We start from the raw sequence: 25,664 nt of genomic DNA, 5'->3' as shown, positions 1-25,664 counted from the left end.
GTGCTCGCTCATCTCTTGTGCTCGCCCCCGGGGCAGGTCCCAAGAGGGGCCAAGGCTCAGGGGTCGCCCCACCCCCAAGGCTGGGTAACGAGGGGCAGGGCAGGGTGGGCAGAAATGCCAGTGACTCCAGCCCTGAGTGTTCCTGGCTTGTTAACACGCCTGGCAGGGAGGGGCTGGTGCCTGCCTGGCCCCTTGGGCATCTCTGCTCTCTGGGGCCAGTGTTGCCGCTCACACCCATGAGGGGAATGGCTCCTCCCCAGCCCCCACCTCTCTGCAGGGCACTGGCTGCACCCTACAGACCAGTGGGGCCTGTTCCGGAGCCAGGGAAGTGCCCAGTGCAATGGCACCCCGCCCCTCTATCCCACAGACATCCCCTGGGGCGCAGTGCTGTCCCCATGGAGCAGGACTTCTGCCTCCCCAGCTTCAAAAGGGTTAACACCCACCCAGCAGGGCCTGGGTGTCCATTCGGCACGAGGGCACTGGGGTCTGCCAACCTTCCATCACCCCTCCCCCCAACTGGTTCAGGAGTCATAAATCACCACCCCTGGTGCAAGGATGTGGCGTGAATCACGTCACAAGTCCCATGGGCGCCCTCCCCAGCAGGGCCGGAGGTGCTGGGACGCCGCTACTTGAGCCGCTGGCAGGCAGCCTGGCCCTGCTCTCGGGGGCCTCGTTCCCTGGGCCCAGCGCCCGCTCCTCCCTCCAGGCCTGGGCCCTGCCCAGCCCGCTTTCGTGCAGTACCACGAGGAGCAGCCCCCAGGTGCCCCTGCCACGGGCCAGAACGGGGTGAATGTGCCCTGGAGAATCCAGCCCAGCCCAGGAACTAACTCCTGCCAGGGCAGTGCACCGGACAGGGGCACCACCGCCAACCCCTGCAGGGGGCAGAGGGCTGGGCCCCTCCATCCTGCACTGGTGCTGCCGGGCCCGCCCCCTGCTGGCAGGACATGGATTAGCTGAGCCTGGTCCCGGGGCCAGCAGGCCCCTGGGCCCCCTGTGCGGGCTCAGTGCCTCCAGCTGCCTGCAGGCCAGGGGGGCACGGTGCCTGCTGCCGCTGTTCTCTCTGCCTGGCCTGCGGGGCCGTGGGGTGAGCCCCAACTGTGGCTCTGTCCTAACGGGCCCTAGGGGAGTTCAGGTCCCAGTGACTCCGCAAGAGCCGTGGCGGGGGGCTAATGCTGCTCGTGTGGCTGGGCTCTGCCTTGGGGCTCCCCTTCCCTGCTGCCCCCTCCCTGCACCACTGAAATGCCCGGGGGCCCATGGGGCAGGCCCAGCTGTGTGGGGGCGGGGGGGAGGGGTCCTGCCCCATCTCTGCTGCAGAAGGAAACTAAAACCACTCGAGACAAAGGCTTGGCTGTGCCCAGGCTTTGCTACCTGCCCCACCCTCACCCCCTGCTCACGGGTGACAGCATGTTGTGGTGCCCAGATGGGGCGAGAGGCGAGGCTGGGCTGGTTGCAGGGAGCCGGGCAGGGGACATGGCTGCAGTGACCCCCCTGAGCACCACAGAGAGCAATGTGCCCCCGTTGCACCTCCCCCCAGGAGCTCAGAGCACAGCAGTGCCACATCCCCCAGCCTGACCCTAACCCAGAGACTGTCCGGGGGGTCAGGGGGAGCAGGGCGTGCATAGAACTAACCCTCCATGCCATGGCGTTAGCGCTCCGGTACCCCCAAACTTCCCCTCCAGGAGCAGCCTGCATCTCCCTCCCCCACATCACCTCTTCCCTGCCAGCCCCCACGGGCTGCCCCCGGTATTGCTAACGGTGTTGCCCAATGAGTGCTGGCTGGAGGGCGGCCCAGGAATTAAGCGTGCCCCTGGGTGGCCAGGCAGGGAGAGGTTCTGGGCCAAGCGCTGGCTACAGGACGGGGGGGGCGCCAGATGGGATTCCCGGGCAGTGGTGCAGCCTGGGACCGTGAGCACCCAGGGGTGGAGCCAAGGGCTCTGCAGGCCTCAGCACAGCTGTATTCAACAGGGCCCCCTCGCTGCTCCAGGGCTGAGCCGGGCCCCAGCTGGGCCTGGGCAGTTCGTTTTACCTCCCTGGCCGCCTGCCATGGGGGCAATGCACCCGCAGGCCCCCCATCCCCCCCACGGCCAGCCCCTGGGGCCACCCTCATGGTGAGGCCAGGGGGCCCAGCTGGCACTGGGGCTGGGAGAGGGAGCCTGCCTCTGCAACAGGTCACAGCTACCAATGAGCAGGGCCTGGCCTGCCCCACTCTGGCCCTAGGGCTACTACCTGGGACATGCAAAAATAAATTAATGACCCATCCCCCAAATCTCACACACACAGGGCAAGCCCACCACACGGCAACACTGCGCGCGCACACACACACACACACCCTTCAACAGCCACTTATCGTAGCTAGAGCGCACACACGTCTAGCTGAGCTCGCTAACGGCGCCCGTCCACTCACACCCGGGGCGCTTGTGTGGTGGTGGGCACTACAGCTGCTGGATTGGCACCAGTTTTAGTGTGTAAACGGAGGCAGTGGGAACGCGTTCGTGGCCACTGACACATTTCCCAGTAGCTGGCCCCGTGTGCTGGGCTCGGACTGCAAAGCTTTAGCCCCACATTAAAAACAAAACCCCCCTGGCAGAGTAAATTAGTTCTCTGACAACGCCCATCCATTAGAAAAAAGGCCAGGCCAGTCAGCTATTGGCCAGGTGGTAAGCCTGGCTGGCTCTGCCATGGGCCAGCCCGCCCTGAGCCCCTGAGCCCGCCGCCTGTCACCCCAAACACGCAGTGCTGCCTGGCTCCACCGTTAGCCGGGGTGGTCTGGCACGGGCACCGTGACACCCTGGGACCTGGGGGCAGCAGGGGTGCAGGCGCTGGCCTGGACACAGCAGGGCGGCCCCAGAGGGCTGGGACTGGCTTGTTGTGTGGCCGTACAGCCCCTGGTGCAATAGGGCCCTGGCCAGAACAGGGAGCAGCTGTGTAATGCAGCTGATCGCTAATAAGGGCGGGGTGCTCCCTGCCTGCGCTGGGGAAGCAGCTCCAGCCCCCATGTAGCTGTGCCAGCCAGAGGGGCCTGCCTGGCCGCTCTCCTCGCTGCAGCAGGCCCCCCATCCCCCCCACGGCCAGTGTCCAAGGGCCCTGCCTGGGCTTCCCGCAGCGCCTGTCAGGCCGGATCCGGCAGCCAGCCCTGCACATACTGGTGGGGAACGGGCAGCAGGATGCACAGCCCCGGCAAGGCAGCAACTCCCCTGCGGGAGCCGGCGAGCCAGTCGGGTTGAGCCGGGGGCAGGCACGCGGCTGGTTTCAGTGGCTCATGGGCTGCAGGGAGGGGCTGCCCCCGGCCTTTCAGCGCTAAGGCGCAGCCCTGCCCTGGACGCGGTTTGGCATGTCCCAGCCTCTCCCCCAGCACTGGAGCCTGGGACATGCTGCTGCTGCTCGAGGGGTGTGCGGTACTGCGGCAGCCAGGCGGGCCTGGAGCAGTGCCGGGTCTGGGTACAGGCCTGGACAAGCAGTGGGGCTGCAGGGCAGGATGAAGGGGTCTCAGCATTGACTCGGGGGGGGGGGGGGGAAAGCACTGGACCAATGCTGGCTGTGGGGCAGCCATGCAGGCAGCTCGCCCAGGCTCCTACCCCTACCCCAGGCCTGTTCTAACCGTGCCTCGCTCACACAAACATGGCTCCACCTCCAGAAGAGCCCCGGCCTTTGCACGGGACAGGTGCAGTAGCGTAGCTAGTGGGGTGCAGGGGAAGCAGCCGCTTCCCCTCAGCACATTTCCCAAAAGCGGCGCCTGCCAGGCCGGCACTGGGGGCAGCACGGCCGGAGGAGCCATGGGGGTGGGCACAGCCGGCGCGGCCGGAGGAGCGAGGGGGCCAGCTCCTCGGCCATTGCACCCCACGCGGCCCCAACATCGCCGCGGGCGCAGCCACCTCCTGCGGCAGCTTAGGGCTCGGTGGCCAAGTGCTCCCCGCCCTGAGCCGGAGCCGGGATCCGCCCGCAGCGCGGGGCCGGGATCGGCCAGGGACAGGCGGCGGTGCAGGACAGAAGGTGAGTGGTGGGGGTCCTTGCCGGGCGAGGGGCTCCCTGGGGCTGGGCCCGCAGGGCAGGGGCACAGGCCACGCTGTCTGGACAGGGGGCCCTGGCGCGGCGCAGGAGCCTGGGGCGGGGGGATGGGACCCCGCAGGTGGGACCAGGCGGCGCAGCCTGGCGGGGCACACCTGCAGGGTGGGCTGGGCAGGAAAGACTCTCCCGGGACCGCGCGGGGACGGGGGTATCTGCACCCCCGGGAAGCCCGCAGGAGTCCTGAGCCGGGCCCCGGGGTTAATCTTGCGGGGGGGGGGGGAACGGGAGGAGCCAAGGGGGGGCCTTTTTTATGTTTGCTCCCCCTACACTTAGACCCTGGCTACGCCACTGGACAGGTGCCAATATGGGGGGTGTGTGTCTGGGAGAAGCACGCGGCTCTAACACGCCTGGGGCTGGAAGAGACAAGCCAGGTTGTCCCCAGCCTGCTGCTGGGTTAGCACCTGTGTGCACTGAGGCAGCTGAGTTGGAGAGAGCTGACATCAGAGAGGAGAGGCAAGAGGGCCCGGCCCTCTGCTACACGGCTAGGGCTAGACAAGGGGGGGCTGCCACCGAGGAGTCCCGGAAGCACAGCTGGGCGTTTCCAATCAATACCAGGTCCTCAATGGGGCCACTAGGACAGATACCGCTCAAGCTCCAGCAGGCCCAAGGGACCAGCACAATGTCCGGGGCCCACCCGTGGCCGGCAGCTCAGCCCCCCCCCGTAAGAAAAATGAAGCTTATCCACAAAGAGTTCTCCAGCCGTCCAAGCCGCGCTGGGCCTCAGTGCACAGGAGCATGAACAGAACATTCTGCCAGGGACAGAAGGATGAACAGGACAGCGCGCTGCCTTCCTGGAGCCAAGGCGGGCGGCACCATGAGCGGATCCATTGGGGATGGCGTTGCCCTGCCCTGCAGGGGCTCCAGAGCACTGACATCAGGGTAGGCTGTTACGAACCAGGGCACAAGCCCCCAACTGGGTGCGAGCTCTAGACTTAGATTTCACCGAGTGTGACCTCCTCAGGCACTAACAGAGTCACGGCAGTCCCCTTAGGCACCCAGGTGAGTATCTCTGTGATAGATGGTCCCTTATACCAAGACTCACAGCAATATTCAGGTTACCTCCAGGCCCAAAGGACTAGTCACTTACCGCACGTCACTTGCACCTTAGATCTCACACCAAAGACAATGCTTGTAGCCAGTCCTATAATAAACGATCTTCAGCTTTATTAACAGGCAAAGGAAATGAGAGTTATTGACCAGGTCAAAGCAGGTAATGAGTTCCAATCTTCAGTTTCCAAAGGTAATAGACATTTCCATAATAAGCAAGTTCTGTATGTCCTTTAGGCCTAACTCAGGCTAAGCACTGGGAATCTTTTGCTTATGCCTAGAAACCTTGCCCCCCACTGTCCAAGCAACATGGACAACCAGTTCCTCCTTGTTAGGGGTTTTTAATGCCTGCCCCACTTCTGCTTTGAGCTGCAACTTCAGCTGATGGGAGGAATTCACTTGCAAGACTACTCTTTATGGGGGTGGGAGTCAACGGTACAGTCCTTTGCCCTCCTTAGTGTGTTCCACTGTTGTCAGCTGGTGCTGATGGGCCCTCCTTGGCAGGCAGGCCGGAACACCTCCTGTTGGAGACCAGCACTTCACACGCATTAATGGCGCGCTCCTGGCTGGTGGATTTACAGTTACAGAGGTTCATAATACAACTGCTCAAACATGACCTTGCAGTGCGGGAGGCAGCTGTTATCAGTGAGCATAACGCAGGCATTCAATAACCTCTAACCCCTGAACATGCCAATACCAATACCAACATGCAGGGGCCAGACTGATCCCAGCAAGGTATTTGTCCATGTTCAGTGGAGGCATGAGCTGGCACCTGGTCTGCCAGCATCACAGATGGTTCAGATTGACACTGTCACAAGAGAGCTCACAGCTACTAGGTGACTTCAGGGAACACGGAAGCAGAATGGCCACGTGATTGCCTCTAAGAGCCTCCCTGTTCCGCAAGCAAAGGCAGGCAGAAGATGCTGGAGGTGACCCGCTGGCTAGGTAAATGGTGTAGCATGGAGGGGTTTGGTTTAGTGGCACACTAGTCCACCACCTACAGGGAGAGGAAGCTGTATAGTTTGGATGACCTCCACTTCAGGAGACAGGGAACCAAGCAGTTCAGGGATAGGCTGACTAGGGTAGTCTGGAGGGTGTTAAAGAGGGAGGGTAAAAGAAGGGACAATCTGAGCACTCGTTTAGCACACTGAGATGTTGAGAATAAAATTAACCAAGGAACTGAAGGACACAAAGAGAAGAAATGCTTTAATTCCCTACGCACTAATGCCAGGAGCCTGGGTAACAAATAAGGAATTGAAAGTGTTCATATGAGCATAAATTTCATCTCCCGGGTATTACTGAAACCCGGTGGCATGGGGCCCATGAGTGGAATGCTAAAATCAGTGATTCTAACCTATTTAGGAAGGATCGAGTGTGGGGTATTAATTGGTGTCTCCTACAGCCCACCAAATCACAGTAGGTAACAGCATGAGTGGTTCCCTATGCACCTACCTCTAATGTAGGAAAAGATGCTGTGTGGTCATGGGGGACGTCAACCTGAGTGACATGCTAGAAGTCTCACCTTGCCCATACTTAAACATTCTTGGTACTTCTAACTATAAATGACAATTTCCAAACTCAAACAATGTTGCTTCTAACACAGGGGAATTCTATATTAGACCTTGTCCAAATAGCTAAAGAGGAACGGATCACAGAACTAAAAACTTAATGGTAGAAGGACTCATGATTTGATCACATTTATAGTGTGCAAATAGAATAAAGTCCACAACAGAGAGACAGACAGACAGACTTGGTGCTTCAAAAGGGCCAATTTCACAAAGCTAAAAACAGCTAGGCGCCAAATCAGCTGGGAGAATGAATTTAATCAGAACAATGTGAATAATAATTGGGAATTGTTTAAGAACACTTTACTAGATGCCCAAAAAACCATACTTGAGGGAAAAGGCGATATTGGTCAAATCAACCTGGCTTAGAGGGCAAATGAGGGCAGCTATAAAAAATAACCATGGAAGACAGGGGAACTTGCTAGTAATTAACATAAAGTTAGAAGCTAGGAATTGTAGAAAATTGATATGGGAAGCAAAGGGACACAAGGAGAAATCTATGGCCAGCAGAGTTAAGGACAATAAGGAGGAGTTTTTTTATGGTATATTAGGAACAAAAAGAAGCCTGACAATGCACAATGTGGCCATACTGCACAATTATCCGGCTGGAGTTGCTTCTTTTCCAAATGTAGCACCAGTTGGCTGATGTATTGGCCAGGGCCTTTGAGCATCAGACTGGGACACAGCAGGGTGGAGGTCCCCCAGCCTGCCCCTGGGCCCAGTGAGGGGGAAATGTTGCCATCCTGAGGGAGTAGCAGGTCATGCTTCCCTTGCACAGGGGTAATGATGGACTGTGGGGAATCCAGTCTCGAGAGCCCAGCACTCACCCATGCGGCAGTCTCCTCCCAACACGTGCGGAGCTGTGAGATTCCTAAGCCAGGGGGCATTCCCCTGCCTGTTTCCCCCAGCAGCACAGGGCAGCACGAGCTGGTGTTTGATTTGCCTAGGTGGGGAGGAGCGGGTGTAGGACCTGCTCAGAGCAAGCTGGGAGCTCGACCGCCTTGCCCTGGCCCCATCAGTTACAGCTCCTCTGCACAACTGTGGTTTTGCTGCTTTTGCAACCAGTGCACCAGCTCTTCTGCCATTTCCCTTTCCTGAAGCCACCACCCCAGCCCCCCAACAGCAGGGCCCCAGCAGCCGAAAATTGTAACAGAGCCCCCTCCACCACATGCCTTAGCAGCTACATTCTCCATTTAGGGGTCATCTTCCCCCCCCCCCCCCCACACACACACTTTCTGCCCGCCGGCCCAGGGCCCTGCCCGCTCCCATCCTCAGGGCACAAGACTGGAGATTTACAAAAACCCAGGGGGCAGATTCCAATCCCGCACCGACCCCTGGGCTGCTTGGCCCGCAGGCTGGGAAGCAGGAACCACTCCCACTCTGAGCCCGGCTAGTTTATTAAGCTGTGGGGCAGTTTGGTGCTCCTCCGCCGCCAGGAGTTTCTTCTTTCCTCCATGGCCCATTGCAAGGCAGCAGCAGCACCAGCAACCACGGACAGTCCCAGACAGGAATCAAATCCTCAGCTGTGGGGACGGGCTGGGAACAGCTGGAGGCATCCCTGCCTCCCCCTATGCAGCAGGCAGGTGGGGGAGCACAGCGCTGCTGGACAAGCTGTACCCAGCCAAGGGACTCACCCTGGCCAGGGCCAGCTAAGCCGGCTCCCTGGCTGGCTTGCGCAACTGGAGGGCAGCGGCATCTGGTACCACATGTGCACACGGCTGGAGCACCAAGGAGCATGAAAGGTGCAGGCTACCCAGGCCCTGCCTCCCAGCACAGACCCAGCAGGCTCCCACTGCCCTCACCTGCCAGCCAGGCATGCCCCAGCCCGGGCACTGCCAATGCCCAACACTCTACCCACTCAGCCGGCTGAACCCTCCCCAGCTGCCCACACAGCCCAAAGCAGCCCTCCCCCTCTCACACACCTGTCACACACAATACCTACAAAACCCTTTATTTAAAAGCTGTCCAACACCCCCCTAGAAGGGTTCCCACGCTCCCCACCCCTTCCCCGCAGTGCCAGCTCCCTGCCAGGCCTGGTTACCCTGTCCCTCTGCTAGTCTTGGCCTACCAAGCTGCTCCCCTCCGGGCTGCCCCCGTCCCAGGCACACGGCCTTTGGCAGAAGGCTGCAGGGGAGCGGTGGCCAGGCCAGAGGAGCGCCATGTAGAGGCCCAGCCTGGGCTGGCAGGGAGCTGGCTCTCAGGCCCGGCTGTGTCGCAACCCCCCCAGCAGGGGCAGCTGGGATGCTGCAGGGTTATGTTCAGACTCTCCCGATCTCTCTCTGAATGCCCCGTGGCTCCCAGCTCCAACCTGCGAGGAAGGTGGCCGGGGAGGGGGTGCCGGGCAGAGGCTGCTCCTGCTTTGTCCTACAAAGCATCACTCCATGTCAGCGAGAGGCCAGTAAGCCCAGCCATGCAGAGCGGCAGCTGAGAGCACCAGGCCTGCCGCTTTCCAAGCAACGCTGCACAGAAGGTGCCATTGGCCAGTCTGCCCCTCCGGAGCCCCCCACCGGGCAGAGGCTGGGGCACTGCCTTGAAGACAATGGCCCCTGGCAACACCCCTCGGGTTCGTTTGCTGTTGTCACCCACAAGGGCCCAGCTGCCCTCTGCCTGGGGCCAGCTTGGCTGGACGGCGTCGGGCTGGGCTCTGGGAATCCCCAAGGCAGGAGCTGCTACAGCAGCCAGTGGAAGCAGATTGAGTTTGGTTTCCCTCCCCCCCAACCCAAGGAGCAGAGTGACCAGGAGCCCCCCCCCAGCAGGGTGGCAGATCCACGCACAGCACAACACCCCCCCCCTCAGGAGTCCAGCTTGATGAAGACCTTGGGCCGGGAGAAGATTTTGAGGGCCTCATCGATCTGCGACAGCTTCTTCTCCAGCTCCACCCGCCTCTTCTGAATGCTCAGGGTGTCGGCCCGCACCGGCAGCATCACAAGGTCCTTCACCAGCTGCTCCTGGCCTGCGGACGGAAGGGGGCTGGTGAGAGGGGGCACGGCCAGGCCTCTCCTGCTCTGCCACTAAAGCACTGGTTCTCACTCCCCAGAGATCAGCTAACTAGACATTATGCGATCCCATGGGGCAGCTGATCGTGCTCCAGCCACCATGAAGACCCATGTGCACAGAGGCAGCACGTCACAGCGGGGAAGAAGCCGCCCTGCACTAAGTGAGACCCACCCTGGGATATTGTGTCCCGCTCTGGGCGTCGCACTGCAGCAGGCCCTTCAGCTGGGGGCAGAAGGGGCAGCGTGACTAGGCTGTGACTGGAAGTCTGTGACTGTCCGGGGGCTTGAGGGGGGGTGGGGGGAAGAGACTGGCACTGTGAGGTCGCCAACTCAGTGGATTCTAGAAGAGCGACACCCCGTGGCCGAGGCTAGTGCTGCAGTAAGCGGAGCTGTCCCGTCACAGCAGGTGCCACTGCAGAGCAGCACTGGCTTCTCTCTCTCCAGCAGGAGCCAGTGGTTCTCCTCCCCTTACTCTGCTGCAGGTTGTTCAGGGTTGCCAGCCGCTCGCTCTCCGGCATCATGGTGTGACCCGGTGGCATGTCAGGGTCGGGCAGGTTCCGCTGCCGTTCCTCCATCTCCCTGCGCCAGTGATCCTTCCGCTCCAGCAGGCTGCCGAGGGAGAAGGAGGGTGGTGAGGGGCAGGATCCAGGCAGGGCCAGACGCCCAGGGGCAAGAGACTCAGACGGGACGAGCAGAGGGGAAAGGGATGGATGCCAGGCTCACAGATACTTGACTTGTCACCCTACTGAGTGACCGACAGCCCCGGAGACCACGGGCATGACACAGCACGGGCAGTGCAGGCTTCCCACACATCAAGGTGCCCACAAAGGACCTGGGCCTGATGTGGAGGAATCAGGCCCGTGGCGTCTCCACATAGCCATAGGCCCGTCCAGGGCTCAGCAGTGCGCCACAGGGTGCATCCGGGCTGCGCAGGGCCTGACCACACGCACCAAACTCACTGCCCATGGGGCACCGGGCAGCAAGGTCCTGAGCTGGATCTGGCCCAATGTCAGAGCAAGAGGTTCTGTCTCCCATCCCCAGCCGAGCCAGCCCACCCCTCTGCCCCCCTTCAGCCGTACAATACAGAAACCATCCAAGCCGCTGGCCTGGGTCGAGCAAGGCAGGGAGGGGGGAGCTTTGCTTTGTCCCCTACGGGTGTCGCTCGGGAGGCCCCACCGGCCGTTGTGGGACATGCTCGGCACTTAGGGGACGTGACTCAGGCACCGAGGAGCCTTTCAATGAGTCTGAGGCTCCTAAGTCACTTTGGTGCCCATTCCCAGCAGGGCTGAGCACCAGCAAGTCAACTGGAGCACCGGACACTCAGCAGCTCCACTGCGCAGAGCCAGTAGGTCGCACAGCCCTGGCCCCGCATGCAGCAGCTTCGTCGGGGATTTCATTTGCCCCTCTTGGGCCAAGCTCATTGCAACCGCACTGACCCCGGGAGCTCACTACACAGAGCAGCGGAGGAGGACGCTGCCGCAAGAGAAGCCGCTGCCGTCCCACGCACGGAGCAAGAAGTGGGTTCAGGCTTGTTTGTGACAGAGGCGCTGGCTGGGCAGGAGCCTACGTACTACTGGGGCACGTGGCCCTTCTGCTTGGCGTTGTACTCCTCCTGCTCCCGGTGCTTCTGCTCCAGCGCCTCGGCCAGCGACTGCAGCGAGCGCGAGCGCCGCATGGGGGCCCGTTTGGCGGTGCGGGCGTTGTGGCTCACGAAGTCGATGCTGGTGCCTTCTACCTGGATCTGGAAGGAAAGGGGGAAGCATGAGAGGTCAGGCAGCAGTGATGGTGCCTTCTGAGGCTGGAGTGAAGGAACCTGTGCCGAGCAAGAGCGATTCTGGAGCGCCAGGAGCCAGCGAGCAGGGCGTGCAGTCCCTCACCTTGGCATCAGTGCGCTGTGCTCCTGCAGCCTCGGTGTCGGTCACCACTCTCGTTTTGGCAGGGCTGGGCGACAGCGAACGGCGGGGCTGGACCCCAGAGCCGCAGCGGGAATATGCCCGGAGGAATTTCTGAGACTCCGGGTTGGGCGGGGGAGAGCTCTCCTGCAAAAGGCAGAGAGAGAGAGAGAGAGACATTACTGCCAGGACAGGGCAAACCACACGGCAAAGCCCCTCAGAGCCCAGGATCACCCAGGAGTGCCATGGCAGATGGGCGACCCCAGGCCCTGCTGTGGCATGCCAGGGAAGGCCTCCTCGAGGAGGCAGCCAGGCAGGGAACTCAGCCAGCAGCGGAGACATGGAGCCAGTGTAAATCTGCATTAGGCCATTGAATTCAATGGAGTGACACTGGAGTATGAGAGGGGAATCTGCAGGAGCAAACCCATGGGCTGCAGTGAATTTATCACTCTTCATACAGTGCGCTGAGTGCCCCAGACAGGAGAGGCTTCACACTGCAGCCGGCTGTGGCGGGGACTAGAACGCCTGTGCGACAAAGTGGGAATTTTCTCTAATCTTTTTATGATGCTGCTGCGTGCCTCAGTTTCCCTCTGCACTTTGCATTGTCACCCAGTGGTTGCAACAAGGGCAACTAGGGCAGAGCGGGACTGAGGGGTGTGTGTCACTGGCTGAGGTGGGATGAATGGGGCATTAAAGGACTGGCTGAAACCGACCCATATCAGTGGAGGATCCAGAACGACAATGGGAGGCCCAAGGGCCGAACGACTGACACCTAGCATGGGAAATCTCCAGCTGGAACACGTGACCTCCGCGTGCGTCGTCAGGGAGGGGAGAAGTGGTGGCTTTTGGGGAGACTCAGCAGCTCTCTCCGGAGATGGAGACGGAATTAACAACAGCGTGGCTAGGTGGAGTGCAGGCGTGGCCAGGATGGACCATGTCAACCCTCACTTCTCTGTGCTGACCTAAGGAATCCCCCACAATAACCCCGGCTCTGCTGTGAAAAGGCTGCCTGGTGTCACTACAAACGCCCTGGGAGCGCTGTGCCCTGAAGGGGACAGTACAAGCCTCCCACAGGAGCCTGGAACGCGGCAGAGAGCCAGAGAGAGAGACAGGGATTGCGGGTGCCAAGGGCCCAGTTTTGGAGGTCAAGGGCCTGTCCTGTGGAGCTGTGTGGGTCCTTGGGGCCCGGCGTGGCATAGACAGACCCTGTGAGTCTGTGACAGCCTGTTAAAATGCCGAGTGTCTGTAAGTCACACTGGGTGGGTCTGAGCCATTCGGAGCCATGACCCTTCGGACTGAGGGGCTGGGTCACGCTTCCCTTTCGATCTGGTTTCATGCATGAGACCAGCGACCCGTCCTGCAGAGTGGGCCGACACAGCTGCCATTAAATGCATGGCGTGGACCGGTCCGATTCCATAGGCGAGAGCAGCAGGCACAGACCACAATGGCAGCTTTCTAGCAGCGCCTCAGCGATGGCGCCATCTAGCAGCGTCGGAATGTCCCGCTCGCCTCATGCCAACGAGCGCTGCCTCAGACCCCCCTGCTGGAGCAGCCACCTGCTGAGGGGGGAGCGTCTGACCCTATCCCAGAGTGCAGAACCACAGCGGGGATCCCGCTTCTCCCCAACTTCCCCATCACACTTGAACCAGGTGTTAGCCACCAGTCTGCTTGCTCGAGCCAGGTATTCCCGCCCAGGGCATGGCTCCCGCTTTCCGCTCTCACAGCGGCCTGGGAAGGGACACTTCCATCCCCTGTGCTACTGAGCAGGGCTCTGCAGATCTACACGGGGTCTCCCGGCAAACCCCAATCGAGGGCAGCCGGGGCAATGGCCCCTGAAGGGCTACGGGGCAGTGCACAGATACCTGCAACTTGGCCTTCACCTTGGACTCCACATTCTCATACTTCTGGGATTTCCACAAGGCCTTCATGGGTTTGGGCTGGCTGTGCTCCCGCACCAGCTCCTTCTCCTTGCATTTCCTTTGGATCTCCCTCATCCGCCTCACATTCTCCTTCTCGTGGTCCTTGGCTTCTTTCCCTGCATGCCCCGGGGAGAGACTGCTTTTACCAACAAACCCTCCCAAGCCATAAGTGGGTGCCCATGACCTTTGGCATCAGAGACCAAGGCCTCTGCTACCAAAGCTACTCCGTTCGCTGCAAGCAGCAGCAAGCTGTTACCCTGCCTGTGTGCCAGCCACCAGGGGGCGATAGAATCATACCCACTGAGCCCCTTGTAAGCACACATAAGACATTGGCTTTTCTGGGGTGACTCAATTGTGCCATGACACAGAGCAACTCACTAGCACCCTCTGCTGCTGGCCCTCAGAGCGGTGCAGACAAGCATCCCACAGCCGATCAGTGGAGCCAGATGACTCCCCCACTCACAGGAGGTGGGGCTGGTTTGAATCCTAGCTCTCTAGTTTGGGATCATAGAATCATAGAATATCAGGGTCGGAAGGGACCTCAGGAGGTCATCTAGTCCAACCCCCTGCTCAAAGCAGGACCAATCCCCAACTAAATCATCCCAGCCAGGGCTTTGTGAAGCCGGGCCTTAAAAACCTCTAAGGATGGAGAGTCCACCACTTCCTTAGGTAACCCATTCCAGTGCTTCACCACTCTCCTAGTGAAATAGTGTTTCCTAATATCCAACCTAAACCTCCCCCACTGCAACTTGAGACCATTGCTCCTTGTTCTGTCATCTGCTACCACTAGATCCATCCTCTTTGGAATCCCCCTTCAGGTAGTTGAAAGCAGCTATCAAATCCCCCCTCATTCTTCTCTTCTGCAGACTAAACAATCCCAGTTCCCTCAGCCTGTCCTCAGAAGTCATGTGCTCCAGCCCCCTAATCATTTTTGTTGCCCTCCGCTGGACTCTTTCCAATTTTTCCACATCCTTCTTGTAGTGTGGGGCCCAAAACTGGACACAGTACTCCAGATGAGGCCTCACCAATGTCGAATAGAGGGGAATGATCACGTCCCTCGATTTGCTGGCAATGTTCCTACTTATTCAGCCCAAAATGCCATTAGCCTTCTTGGCAACAAGGGCACACTGTTGACTCATATCCAGCTTCTCGTCCACTGTAACCCCTAGGTCCTTTTCTGCAGAACTGCTGCTTAGCCACTCGGTCCCTAGTCTGTAGCAGTGCATGGGATTCTTCCGTCCTAAGTGCAGGACTCTGCACTTGTCCTTGTTAAACTTCATCAGATTTCTTTTGGCCCAATCCTCTAATTTGTCTAGGTCCCTCTGTATCCTATCCCTACCCTCCAGTGTATCTACCATTCCTTCCAGCTTAGTGTCATCTGCAAACTTGCTGAGGGTGCAGTCCACACCATCGTCCAGATCATTAATGGAGCTATTGAACAAAACCAGCCCCAGGTCCGACCCTTGGGGCACTTAAGATCAGCAAGGATTTCACTGTTAAGCCAAGGTGGTCGCCTGCCATATTTACTATTCTTTCTACATATCGGGATGGTTTGTTCCTGCAACCTCAATAAGGATTCCTTAAAATACAGCCAGCTCTCCCGGACTCCTTTCCCCCTCATGTTATTCTCCTAGGGAATCCTCCCCATCAGCCCTGAGGGAGTCAAAGTCTGCTTTTCTGAAGTCCAGGGTCCATATTCTGCTGCTCTCCTTTCTTCCTTGTGTCAGGATCCTGAACTCGACCATCTCATGGTCACTGCCTCCCCGGTTCCCATCCCAGGTTCCCATTTTGCTTCCCCTACTAATTCTTTCCTGTTTGTGAGTAGCAGGTCAGGAAGAGCTCTGCCCCTAGTTGGTTCTTCCAGCACTTGCACCAGGAAATTGTCCCCTACACTTTCCAAAAACTTCCTGGATTGTCTGTGCACTGCTGTATTGCTTTCCCAGCAGATATCGGGGTGATTGAAATTCCCCATGAGAACCAGGACCTGTGATCTAGTAACTTCTGTTAGTTGCCTGAAAAAAGCCTCATCCACCTCACCCCCCTGGTCTGGTGGTCTATAGCAGACTCCCACCACAACATCACCCTTCTTGCTGACACTTCTAAACTTAACCCAGAAACTCCCAGGTTTTTCTGCAATTTCATGCCAGAGCTCTGAGCAGTGATACTGCTCTCTTACATACAATGCAACTCCTCCACCTTTTCTGCCCTGCCTGTCCTTCCTGAACCGTTTACCTCCATCCATGACAGTACTCCAGTCATGTGAGTTATCCCACCAAGTCTCTATTATTCCAATCACATCATAGTTCCTTGACTGTGCCAGGACTTCCAGTTCTTCCTGCTTGTTTCCCAGGTTTCTTGCATTTGTATATAGGCACTTAAGATAACTCGCTGATCGTCCTGCTTTCTCAGTGTGAGGCAGGAGTCCTCCCCTCCTGCTCATGCTTCCTCCCAGTATCCTACTTCCCCACTTCCCTCAGGGCTTTGGTCTCCTTCCCCCGGTGAACCTAGTTTAAAGCCCTCCTCACTAGGTTAGCCAGCCTGCTTGCGAAGATGCTCTTCCCTCTCTTCGTTAGGCGGAGCCCGTCTCTGCCTAGCACTCCTTCTTGGAACACCATCCATGCGGAGACTGTCCCTCCCCCTCCACTACCTGACAGCCCAGAGGGCTGGGCCAATGTTCTAGCTCAGCATCAAGCCACAAACACCCCAGCACCCAGGGAGAAAACTACTGCCAGTCACTCCTGCCCCAGGGGGAGGGAGGGATGGGGAACCACATCATGTGGGACTGTCAACAGCAATGGCTCCGACATAGAGTCTGGCGTCTGCCCTTCCCGCCTGAGGGCCAATCAGACTGATTCAGAAAGGTCCAGGGGCCACAATCGCTACTTTAGGGCAGATTCTCGGTCTTCAGCTCAGGTTGCAGAAATTACCCACAATCCTCCAGACAGGGGAGTTCCCCACTGACATTGGGGACAGACAGCAGCTGGTGCACACTGCACTCTGGCTGTCCTCTGCGGGCACAGTCCCCAGGCTGCCGAGTTGGGGCAGCAAACGGGAGCCAGAACTGGGTCACAGATTCCAAGGCCAGCAGAGCCCTCCTTCACAAGGCACTCCCCTGGCTGTTCTCGTTATCCACGCACTTGGATCACCACCTTGAATCTACTTGGCTCTTGGCCGCCATGATGTCTTGTTGCAGTGAGTTCCACAGGCTAATCGTTTTGTGTAAAAACCCACTGCCTTTCATCAGCTTTAAGTGTGCTGCCTCTCGATTTAACCACCATCCTTTCAGCCTTGAGCCAGGGTAAACTGAAGTGTTCGATTTGCTCCCAAACCGCCCCGCAGCCTGTCCTCCACCAGCAGGTCTCCTCTCCACACTCCCTTCCTAGCCCCAGACAAAGGCCATGCTGCAGTCAGGGTGAGGCTATGACCTCAATAACCCCAGGGTCGGGACGCTGCTCCCATTGCAGCACCCCCAGAGCCGATCAGCCCCCAACAAATCCAAGCCTTGGTTACTCAGTTGGAAATCCCCACCCTAAGGCCTTGCCACTGCGTCCAACCAAAGTATCTGTCCTGCCCTTAGCCACGGGCAGCTCCAGCTGCTCCATTGCACTTACTTTTCAGGGGCGGCTCCCTGTAGAGAGAGATCCCTTCCAGCTTCAGCAAGACCCCGACCGTCCCCTTCTGCCCCTTCTCCAGGATGGCCTGACCATTGGGGCGGATACGCGGGGCAGGATGGGCAGGGCGGGCACTGTAGCAGGTGGGGTACAGGCTGGGATCTGGGGCTAGAGGGCCCGAGAGGAAGTCCAGCTTCAAGGCATTCCCTTCCAGCCTCCCTCGAGCTAGAGAGAGACAGCATGAGTCAAGATGTGCAGCACCGCCCCATCGCTTTCTCCCCCCACGCCCCAGGCTTGCGCCAGGCTAGCCCCATTCCGGCCACGGCGGCCTCAGATGAGGCTGGAGAGCCCCCTGGCCTCCCCAGCCCACCTTCTCCTAACTTCCAGCCCCTCTGCCCCTCATCGACGCTGCTCTTAACGTCAGCCTGGTCCTGGAGCCAATGGGAGCTGGGAGCACTCAGCTCAGAGGAGCCAAGCTTCTTTGCAGGGAGAAGCAGGCCCACTCCGTGCCCTTTGGAGCAGAGCGTGCCAGCTCTGCAGGAGCCCCCAGCCCCTGCCTGGGCTCGGGGAAAGCCAGGTCAACGAACAGCCCTCTGGCCTGGCACCTCAATGGGCCACCATGCTGGCCCCATCCATGGATCCAGTGTGACTGTGCAGCAAAATGGGACTACGGAAAGGAGAACAAGCCGCCCGTGACTACGTAGGACCCCATCCATGCTGCATGCTCCACTGGCACTCACCTGATAGGGGGCGTTTGTAATAGTCTGGGAACAGCGTAGGGTCGGGAGGGATGGGTCCCGAGATCCTGGAAGGTCCCTCAGACATCTCGGCCACGGCTCTGCGGCTGCAATCGACAAGCGGACACCATTGGGAAAAGAAATCAGCTGGGTTTTTCCTGGGAATCATTTACCAGCCATGGGGAATATTTAAATACATCTGGGCTGCTGCTCCTCGCTGGAGACACACCCAGCTAGGGAAAACAAACACCCGCCCTCCAATCTGGGCACTGACTAAGCTGCAGGCATCACTTGGGAACCCCACCAGGCAGTGACTGACCAGCACGACTCCCCCACACAAAGCGTCCATGTTTACTGCTGTACTCTGCCAAGCTAGGAGTGGACGACAGGATGTATCACTTGATAAATTGCCCTGTTCTGTTCATTCCCTCTGAAACATCTGGCACTGGCTAGTGTGGAAGACTGGATACTGGGCTAGATAGACCACTGGTCTGACCCAGTCTGGCCGTTCTCATGGCATCTCCCCTTCGCCAGACATCGCTTGGCTCACGCGCTGTCACCATGGGTCTGCTCTGCAGCGTGACTGTGAGAACGGCCCCGTCTCACTCCCCGGGAGTATCAGAGGCTGAGGTGCTCGCTGCAGGGACTGAGATGGGTATGTGCTGCTTTGGGGAGCGAGAGGGTTTCTCTTGGGGCCCAATCAGCAGAACTGATGGCCAAGGTTCTCCAGCCACGGCCACCTCATGCTGCTGTGGGGCTTGGCCTGCTTTGGCCCCTGCCGCAGCCCTGAGCTGGAAGCGTACATTGCAGCTTAAAGCCTAAGCTCCCTAAGGCTGCAATAGCAAACCCCACCCAACAGGAGCGCCCGGCACCTCCAAGAACAATGCATGAGCAGGGACGTGCCCAGCCTGACCCTCAGATCCCAGGGAGCGGACTGGCCTGCCTGCTTAGTTATCAGTTAGGCAGATTTGCTGCAGCCTGATTTGGTCAAACACTGGCCTGTGATGCCACTTGCACAGTCACTCTTCAGCAGGAGCGCCGCCAGCTTTTCTGCCGCCCTAGGTGGCGGAAGGTCCCACCCCGAAATGCCGCCCCCCACAGAGGCGGCGGAAGGTCCCACCCCGAAATGCCGCCCCCCACAGAGGCGGCGGAAGGTCCCACCCCGAAATGCCGCCCCCCACAGAGGCGGCGGAAGGTCCCGCTGCCGAAATACCACTGCGGTTGCCGCCCCCCAAATTGTAGCGCCCTAGGCGACCGCCTATGTCGCCTAATGGGTTGCGCAGGCCCTGCTCTTCTGGGCAGAACCTCATTTTGCACCCTGGTCACAACCGCACCTGCTGGTTCGGTCCTTTAGTCACTTGATAGCCGGGCAGGCTTTAGATCTCCGACCCGGGAGCAGCCAGCACCTCTCCCCTTGCAGCGCCGAAGGAAGCCTTTCCTATCACCAGGGGACATGCGCTCACTCTCACTCAGAAAATCATCATAAAACTGGGCCAGGCCCTGAGCCAAGCTGAGCGCATCAACTCCCTGGGACTTTGGGACAGGATCAGGCCCCACGTTTGGAAGGCTCAACAATTGTCCCAGGCAGGCGAGCCCTCCAGCGGGAAGATTCCTTCCCGCCAACTGCGGTGTGGTGTGCGGGAGCAGGGAGAGCACAGTGGCGCTGCAGGGACAGACAGGGGCCTCAATTCCATTTACAAGCCAATGAATTATTGATACCGAGCGGGGATAAGAAAGCCTCTGATGCTAACGGCTAATCCGCCTAAGCCTGCCGTCATGGAGGTACAGCTCTTACTGGAATGAGAGCCATTAGCAAAGAGCTAATTATTCACCCCCCAGGGACTAATGCAGCGGTGACAAATGCGGCGACAGTAAGAGAGCATAAGGGCTTGTTGACACATGGAGCTGTTCTGGACCAGCTCCAGCTGTGGACACTCCTACTCTGGAATAAGAGCGCCTTGTCCCGGTTTCGCTTGATCCACTTTTAAAACCTTGGCCCATGAGGTCTCACTGTCAGCCTTTCCTGTCCTGGCAAGGTCACTCCTTCGAGCTAGTCCCTGTCCCACAAGAGAGTCACCAGCAGCGCAACAGGCACACAGGCAGAGCAAAGCAAAGGCAGCTGTGCGCCGTTATCAGCTGAGCCCTGTGGATATCAGCGAGAGAAATCACGCAGCATCAATAGAAAATTTGTCACAGAGATTAACACAAAAGAACCATGAGCAGAAGTACATTTATAGCCTATTATGAAAGACATAATGCAGTGGATTTTGGAGTCCACTGGCCCCGAAGCCAGGAGGGAGCCATGATTCAATTGGAGGGCTGTGATAGCAGCAGCCGGGCCTCCCAAGTGAATTCAAAGGCCCATTTCGGACTGATCCCATCTTTCCTTTTCTAGTTTCTCTCAATAGGATTAAAATAGCTGGAGCATTCGCTGTGCCTAGCCCTGCTGTGCAAATAGTCTTCCAAACGAGGCAGGGTGACTTCCACTGCCTGGAATGCCGCCTGGGCTGGTGGCAGATCGGAGAGAGAAGGGGCAGCAGAGTGCCACTTGGAGCGGCTGGCATTCCCCCTTCCCCTGGGGGGACCCAGGGCAGAGCCAGCAGGGAGGGCGCTGTACATCACAGGAATCTGAGTCTGCTCCCACTCACATCAGTGGCTGACATCTCCCCAACTTCCGCGACAGCGGGAGCAGGCCCGAGGCCGGCAAAAAGCAGCTCTGGGTGGGTTTCATGTGGGGGCAAGGGAGATGGCAGGAAAAGCAGTTAGCAGGAGAGGTGGGATGGGAGCCCACCTTCCCCTGCCAACAGGGGCTTTCCCGACCCCTAAGTTATACCTGATGTGCAATTCGCTTCACGGCTCAGAGCCCCCATGTGTACAGTTCCCTGCTGGCTGCTCCATGCAGAGAGCAACCAGACAGAGCAGGCCTCTGCCTTTAACCCCTTCCTGTTGGAAGTCGGTGCTGGTGAGAGCTGTCCACTGCAGCCATGGAGACTGCGGGCCTCACTGTACCCTCTGCCCTGCCACTGGGCCTCCAAGGCCTGTTTGCAGAGAGGCTGAGGAGCGGCCAATTGTGCTGGTGGCTTTTGCATAGGGACACCTGTTCCCTAGGAGCTGGGCAGGTCTCCACGCGCTGCCCGTAGGAACAAAGCCAGCTTAGCAGTTATGTTCTTTCCAGCGAGCAGAAATGACACCCTGCAGCAGCAGCCTAGAACAGGAGGTAAACGGGGCTCTCTTCCCAAAGGGATGGCAGGAGGGTACTCGGGTACCTCCCTGAGAGGAGGCTGGGGTGGCAGCAGTGTCCTCTCAATGCTCCAAGGACAAGGGGAATGTGCGTTCTGTGGCCAGAGCAGGCAGGATAACGTAGTGGGGCTACATCAAGGTCTGCAGCTCCCTCAGCCTTAACACAGGGTGCATGGACCGTGCAGAGATTACAGGACCCAGCATGCAATGTTCCAGCCATTGGATGAAGATGGGGCATTGCATGCTGGGAGCTGTAGAGGCCACACCTCTCCTATAACAGACATGGGAAGGGGATGCAGCTCTCCACTGGGCAATGTTCGGGTGTCCCAGAGATCACGTTTCTCGGGATCTTTACCTTGTACTTCACAGATGACAGGAGGAGAGAGATGTTAGGGAGCAGCAAGAAGACTCGGCACCTCAGAACTGTGTGTATCAGCCAATGGTTCCCACAGACCGTCCACCTGGAAATGATGCAGCGAAAAGCACTTGTACACAGCAGCTCCGATCAGCCGGAGATCACACAGCACTTTGCAAAGGTGGAGGCAATTATCCTCATTCCACTGATTCAGGGTGCGAGCCACTGAAGCCCTGAAAAGCCCAAGATCCTGCTACTGGAGAGGTCAGCCAGCTGCCCCACATCTCACTGAACAGCCAACGTTGCTGGCTTTCAGCCATACAAAAGAAGACGACAGCTAGTTAAATATAGTTGGGTTGGAATCAGCTCTCATTTGTAGTCCCCACCTTGGGGGGGGGGGGGAGAGGCGGGGAGAGAAACCAGTGGCCTCCCCTGCCCCCAATTTCCCAGGTGCAGTGGGAGGGTTGGGTTTAACCCTATCCTAAAGGAAATTCCAGTAGGCTCCATTAGAATAATTCAGCTGATCTCAACTAGCTTCTGGTGGTTTCTCCTGGAGCACCACATAGCTCTGGTCCCCTAGATGGCCAACCAGAACCAACAGGAACCAAGCTGAAAATTTTCAAATGAGATTTCAGCTAAGGTTACAACATCACCCTCCCTGAGCACTGGGCATAAAGAGTACGTCTGCACAGGAGCTGGAAGTTCTCATTTCCATACCGAGTAGGGTGACCAGATGTCCCAATTTTATAGGAACAGTCCCGATATTTGGGGCTGTCTTATATAGGTGCCTATTACCCCCACCGCCTTTCCCGATTTTTCACACTTCCTGTCTGGTCACCCTAATACCGAGGGTCTCCGACAGGATGGTACTTGGGGTGATTTGCCCCTCCTGCCGCTACACGTCTATTTTAGGCATGCTAGCTCAATCATGGCTAGCGCAGACATGTCTCCCCAAGCTGGAATTTACATCTTCCAGCTCCAGGGCAGGCATATCCTAAGCCAGTGGTCCCCAAACTGTGGGGCGTGCCCCCAAGGGGGAGGTGGAAGAACTTTGGGAGAGCACAGCAGGCCCGGGCCAGCCCCCACAGGAGGGGAGGGTCGTCACCCAGTCCTGCTCTACCCCCAGCTATGGCCCCAGCCGTGGCCCCTGGCCACCAGCCTGGCCGCAGCTCTGCTCCCAGTTGCTGGACACAGGCTGGCCTCAGCTCCACTCCCAGCCTCGGCTACAGACCTACCTCCAGCCTCGCCCCAGGGCCCAGACCCACCTCAGCCGTGGCCCCAGCCTCAGTCCCTGGCTCCCGGCCCAGCCACGGCTCCACTCCCGGCCCCGGCCCCAGCCCCCAGCATGGCTCTGGGCCCTGCCTCAACCCCTGCCTGCAGCTCCCAAGGTGGCATGGATAGCTCACATGATGGGTAAGGCGGGGCACTGCCCTAAGCCCACTGCCTCGAGACTTCTAAGGGAAGGCTCACTGGGAAAGGATTTGTGGGAGGAAAGGTCGCTCAGTGATTTGAGCATTGGCCTGCTAAACCCAGGGTTGTGAGTTCAATCCTTGAGGGGGCCATTTAAGGATCTGGGACAAAAATCTGTCTGGGGATTGGTCCTGCTTTGAGCAGGGGGTTGCACTCGATGACCTCCTGAGGTCCCTTCCAACCCTGAGATTCTATTCTATGATTTTGATTGACTGACCAAAGTCCATAGTATTCTACCACATACACCCAGCCTTTCATATACGTCCCCAACCTCAGGCTCTGACCACTCCTTGTCATTAAAGATCCCAGGTCTCTTTTCTTAACAGCCAAGGTGTTCAAATCTAGACAAATTCCAACACAGGTAATTACATTCTGCCTCCCTACATCTCTCTTGCACTGTCAGCTGCTAGGATATCCCTCTTCACTTCCTGTCCTTAACTGGTGCAGGGTGTTACTGCGTGTTGTTAAACGGCTGTCACACTCCACTCCAGAAGTGGCTGAATTTCGGTAGTAGAGGAGTGTTCCTCAGCTACAGCGTACATAGTGCTTTGGAGTTCCTGGAGACAGAAGGTGCTACAGAAATGAATGCCATTCCTTCTCACTCATGTTTTTATATAGCCCCTCTCCCTGTAGGATCTCCAGTCTATCGCTACTGTATACTACCATGGCCACAAAAAAACGTAACTGACACGAGCTGGACAGTTGCTGACAAAGGCTGATGCAAAGGTGAGAGAGAGAGAGAGACCTTCCCTGACCACCATGACCTGTTCCCCAGATCATCTCTTTCCATTGTAATCTCCTCCACTGCCAACAATTGCTGCCTTCTGACCACTTTTCAACCCAGTATCTGATAGCTGCCCAGCACTAGAGCCTCTGGAGTTATTTAATCCTGCCCCACTTTCACACGGCCCCACTACATACCGAGCCCTGGAAATACCCTTGCTATGAACAGACACAACACGTGCTGCTCAAAGCTCAGTAGTCGGAACAGAACCAGGTATTAGGAGTCCCGCTGGGGACAGGTTACTGGTATGATCAAGTAGGGGGAACCCCTTTATCTGCCTCCTTTATTGCTAGTGCTGTAACCTCCTCTGGTATCTCCCCCTAGGTGCTCCCAGCACACATTAGAAATACCAATCAACCTGCACATCACCCTCGTGGGGCACATCAGCACGACTCCTCCTTTCTACACAGGGCAACTGAAGCCTCAAGAAAAGAGATTTTTCTGCTGCCACTGGCCAAGCCAGAACTAGAACCCAGGAGTCCTGGAATTCCCAGTCTCCTGCTCCAACCACTAGACCCCACACCCTGCCCAAGGCAGCATCACTGGAATTACGAACAAGCTCCAGCCACCTCTCTCCCCCCAGTCGGCCAAGCAGCATCTGGCTGGGTGTCCGTGCAATGGCAATTGCACTGCGCTCTTGGCCACACGCCAGCCTCGGCATTTGTGCTTTATTTATTTTGCTGGCTTGGAGGGCAAACCGCTTCCAGGCAAAGTGCAAACAAAGCTCCCCCAATCAACGGGCACCAAGGCAGGGGAGCCGGTTACCAGTGGGGTCGGGAGCCCTGGGGGGAGGAGGGGGGAGCAGGGTGCAGGGATCAGTACCTGTCCGTTGGTGCCTGGGGAACGTGGCAGAGCCCCGAGGGCGCTGCCCCCCGCAGCACAGAGCTCTGCCCTGGAGCCTGGGCTAAGCGCGGGGCCAAAGGGGGCCAGCCCCTGCCGCGTCCCTGGCGGCCTGGGGCCAGGCAGGACACTCCTGGCTGCACCGGGCTCCTCAGGGCGGAGGGGGTCAGGGGCTGAGCAGGATCGGGGCCCCTGGGCACTGTGGGGTCCCCCAGCAGCGCGGGGCCCCTGCTCCCAGGCAGAGCCGGCAACACAGCGCCCCAGACCGGGAACAATATCCAGCACCGCGGGGAGGCGCCCTGCCCCGGCCCCCGCACAGCGCGGGGGTTGCCCCCGACCCGGCCCCATACAGCATGGGGGGCGCCCTACCCCGGCCCCCCCACAGCGCGGGGGGAGTGCCCCGACCCGGCCCCGTACAGCATGGGGGGCGCCCTGCCCCGGCCCCCCCACAGCGCGGGGGGTGCCCCCGACCCGGCCCCATACAGCATGGGGGGCGCCCTGCCCCGGCCCCCCCACAGCGCGGGGGTCCCCCGGCCCGGCCCCATACAGCATAGGGGGCGCCCTGCCCCGGGCTCCCCACAGCGGGGATGCCCCCCCCACCACGGGGGTCCCCCGGCCCGGCACTGACCCGCTCGCGCTCTCAGGCGGTTACACGCCCCCCGCTTCTCCAAGCAACAGCGCCGCCGCCACTTCCGGCCGCCGCGGGGGCTGCTGGGAGTCGTAGTTCGCTGCTCGGCAGGTCCCGCAGCGCCCCCTGCCTGCTGCGCCGCCCAGCCCACTGACTGACGCCCCAGGCCGTGTCCTGATTCGCCTTAACACCCCCCCCCCCAATTCCGTGTCGTGATTTACCTCAACCCCCCCCTTCCATGTCATGACTCACCTCACACAGACCCCGCTTCCGTGTCACGATTCCGGGTCATGACCCCCCCCATTCTCTGGCTCACCCCCCACCCCCCCAATTCCCTGTTGTGACCCCCCCCCCCCCCGGTTCCATGTCACGAGTCCTCACGCTCCAGGCTGCGGCCTTGTTAATTTAAAGGGGGAAAAAACATTAACCTCCAAACATTTCACTCGGACATTTTCTAAGCCCAATATTTGGGTGGTTGGGTTTGAAATGACTCTTCGCTTCACTCAGGCCTTGAA

The 25,664-nt window shown here is 58.9% G+C and overlaps 1 protein-coding gene across 3 annotated transcripts; it reads right to left on the bottom strand.

Annotated features, from left to right (window-relative positions):
* Positions 1 to 5,229: 5,229 nt before the first annotated feature.
* ENKD1 (enkurin domain containing 1) lies at positions 5,230 to 25,199 on the bottom strand. 3 transcript variants are annotated; one of them, XM_054049375.1, is made up of 9 exons: positions 25,150 to 25,199; positions 21,428 to 21,533; positions 17,836 to 17,939; positions 17,096 to 17,320; positions 13,428 to 13,600; positions 11,551 to 11,712; positions 11,245 to 11,414; positions 10,146 to 10,282; positions 5,230 to 9,630 (listed from the first exon to the last, which is right to left on the bottom strand). In XM_054049375.1, exons 3-9 carry the CDS (start codon positions 17,918 to 17,920, stop codon positions 9,470 to 9,472), a joined length of 1,113 nt encoding a protein of 370 aa, XP_053905350.1. In that variant the 5' UTR covers positions 17,921 to 17,939; positions 21,428 to 21,533; positions 25,150 to 25,199; the 3' UTR covers positions 5,230 to 9,469. The 3 variants fall into 3 exon arrangements, with proteins under 3 accessions (XP_053905350.1, XP_053905351.1, XP_053905352.1); XM_054049376.1 differs by lacking the exon at positions 25,150 to 25,199 and adding an exon at positions 24,504 to 24,679; XM_054049377.1 differs by lacking the exon at positions 21,428 to 21,533 and having other exon boundaries at positions 25,150 to 25,180.
* Between the last annotated feature and the right edge of the window lie 465 nt (positions 25,200 to 25,664).

The sequence above is a fragment of the Malaclemys terrapin genome, chromosome 14 (assembly GCF_027887155.1).
Source record: "Malaclemys terrapin pileata isolate rMalTer1 chromosome 14, rMalTer1.hap1, whole genome shotgun sequence".
Classification (NCBI taxonomy): Eukaryota; Metazoa; Chordata; order Testudines; family Emydidae; genus Malaclemys; species Malaclemys terrapin.
Note: the sequence above shows the minus strand (reverse complement) of the source record. Positions and strands in the feature narration are given on the sequence as shown.

Bases quoted from the DNA above. Each gene is read 5' to 3' on its own strand.
- ENKD1 (XM_054049375.1), bottom strand. From the start codon at position 17,920: ATGTCTGAGGGACCTTCCAGGATCTCGGGACCCATCCCTCCCGACCCT. The intron at 17,321-17,835 runs GTGAGTGCCAGT...GTCTCTCTCTAG, and splicing joins TTACAAACGCCCCCTATCAG to CTCGAGGGAGGCTGGAAGGG. The intron at 13,601-17,095 runs GTAAGTGCAATG...CGGGGCATGCAG, and splicing joins CAGGGAGCCGCCCCTGAAAA to GGAAAGAAGCCAAGGACCAC.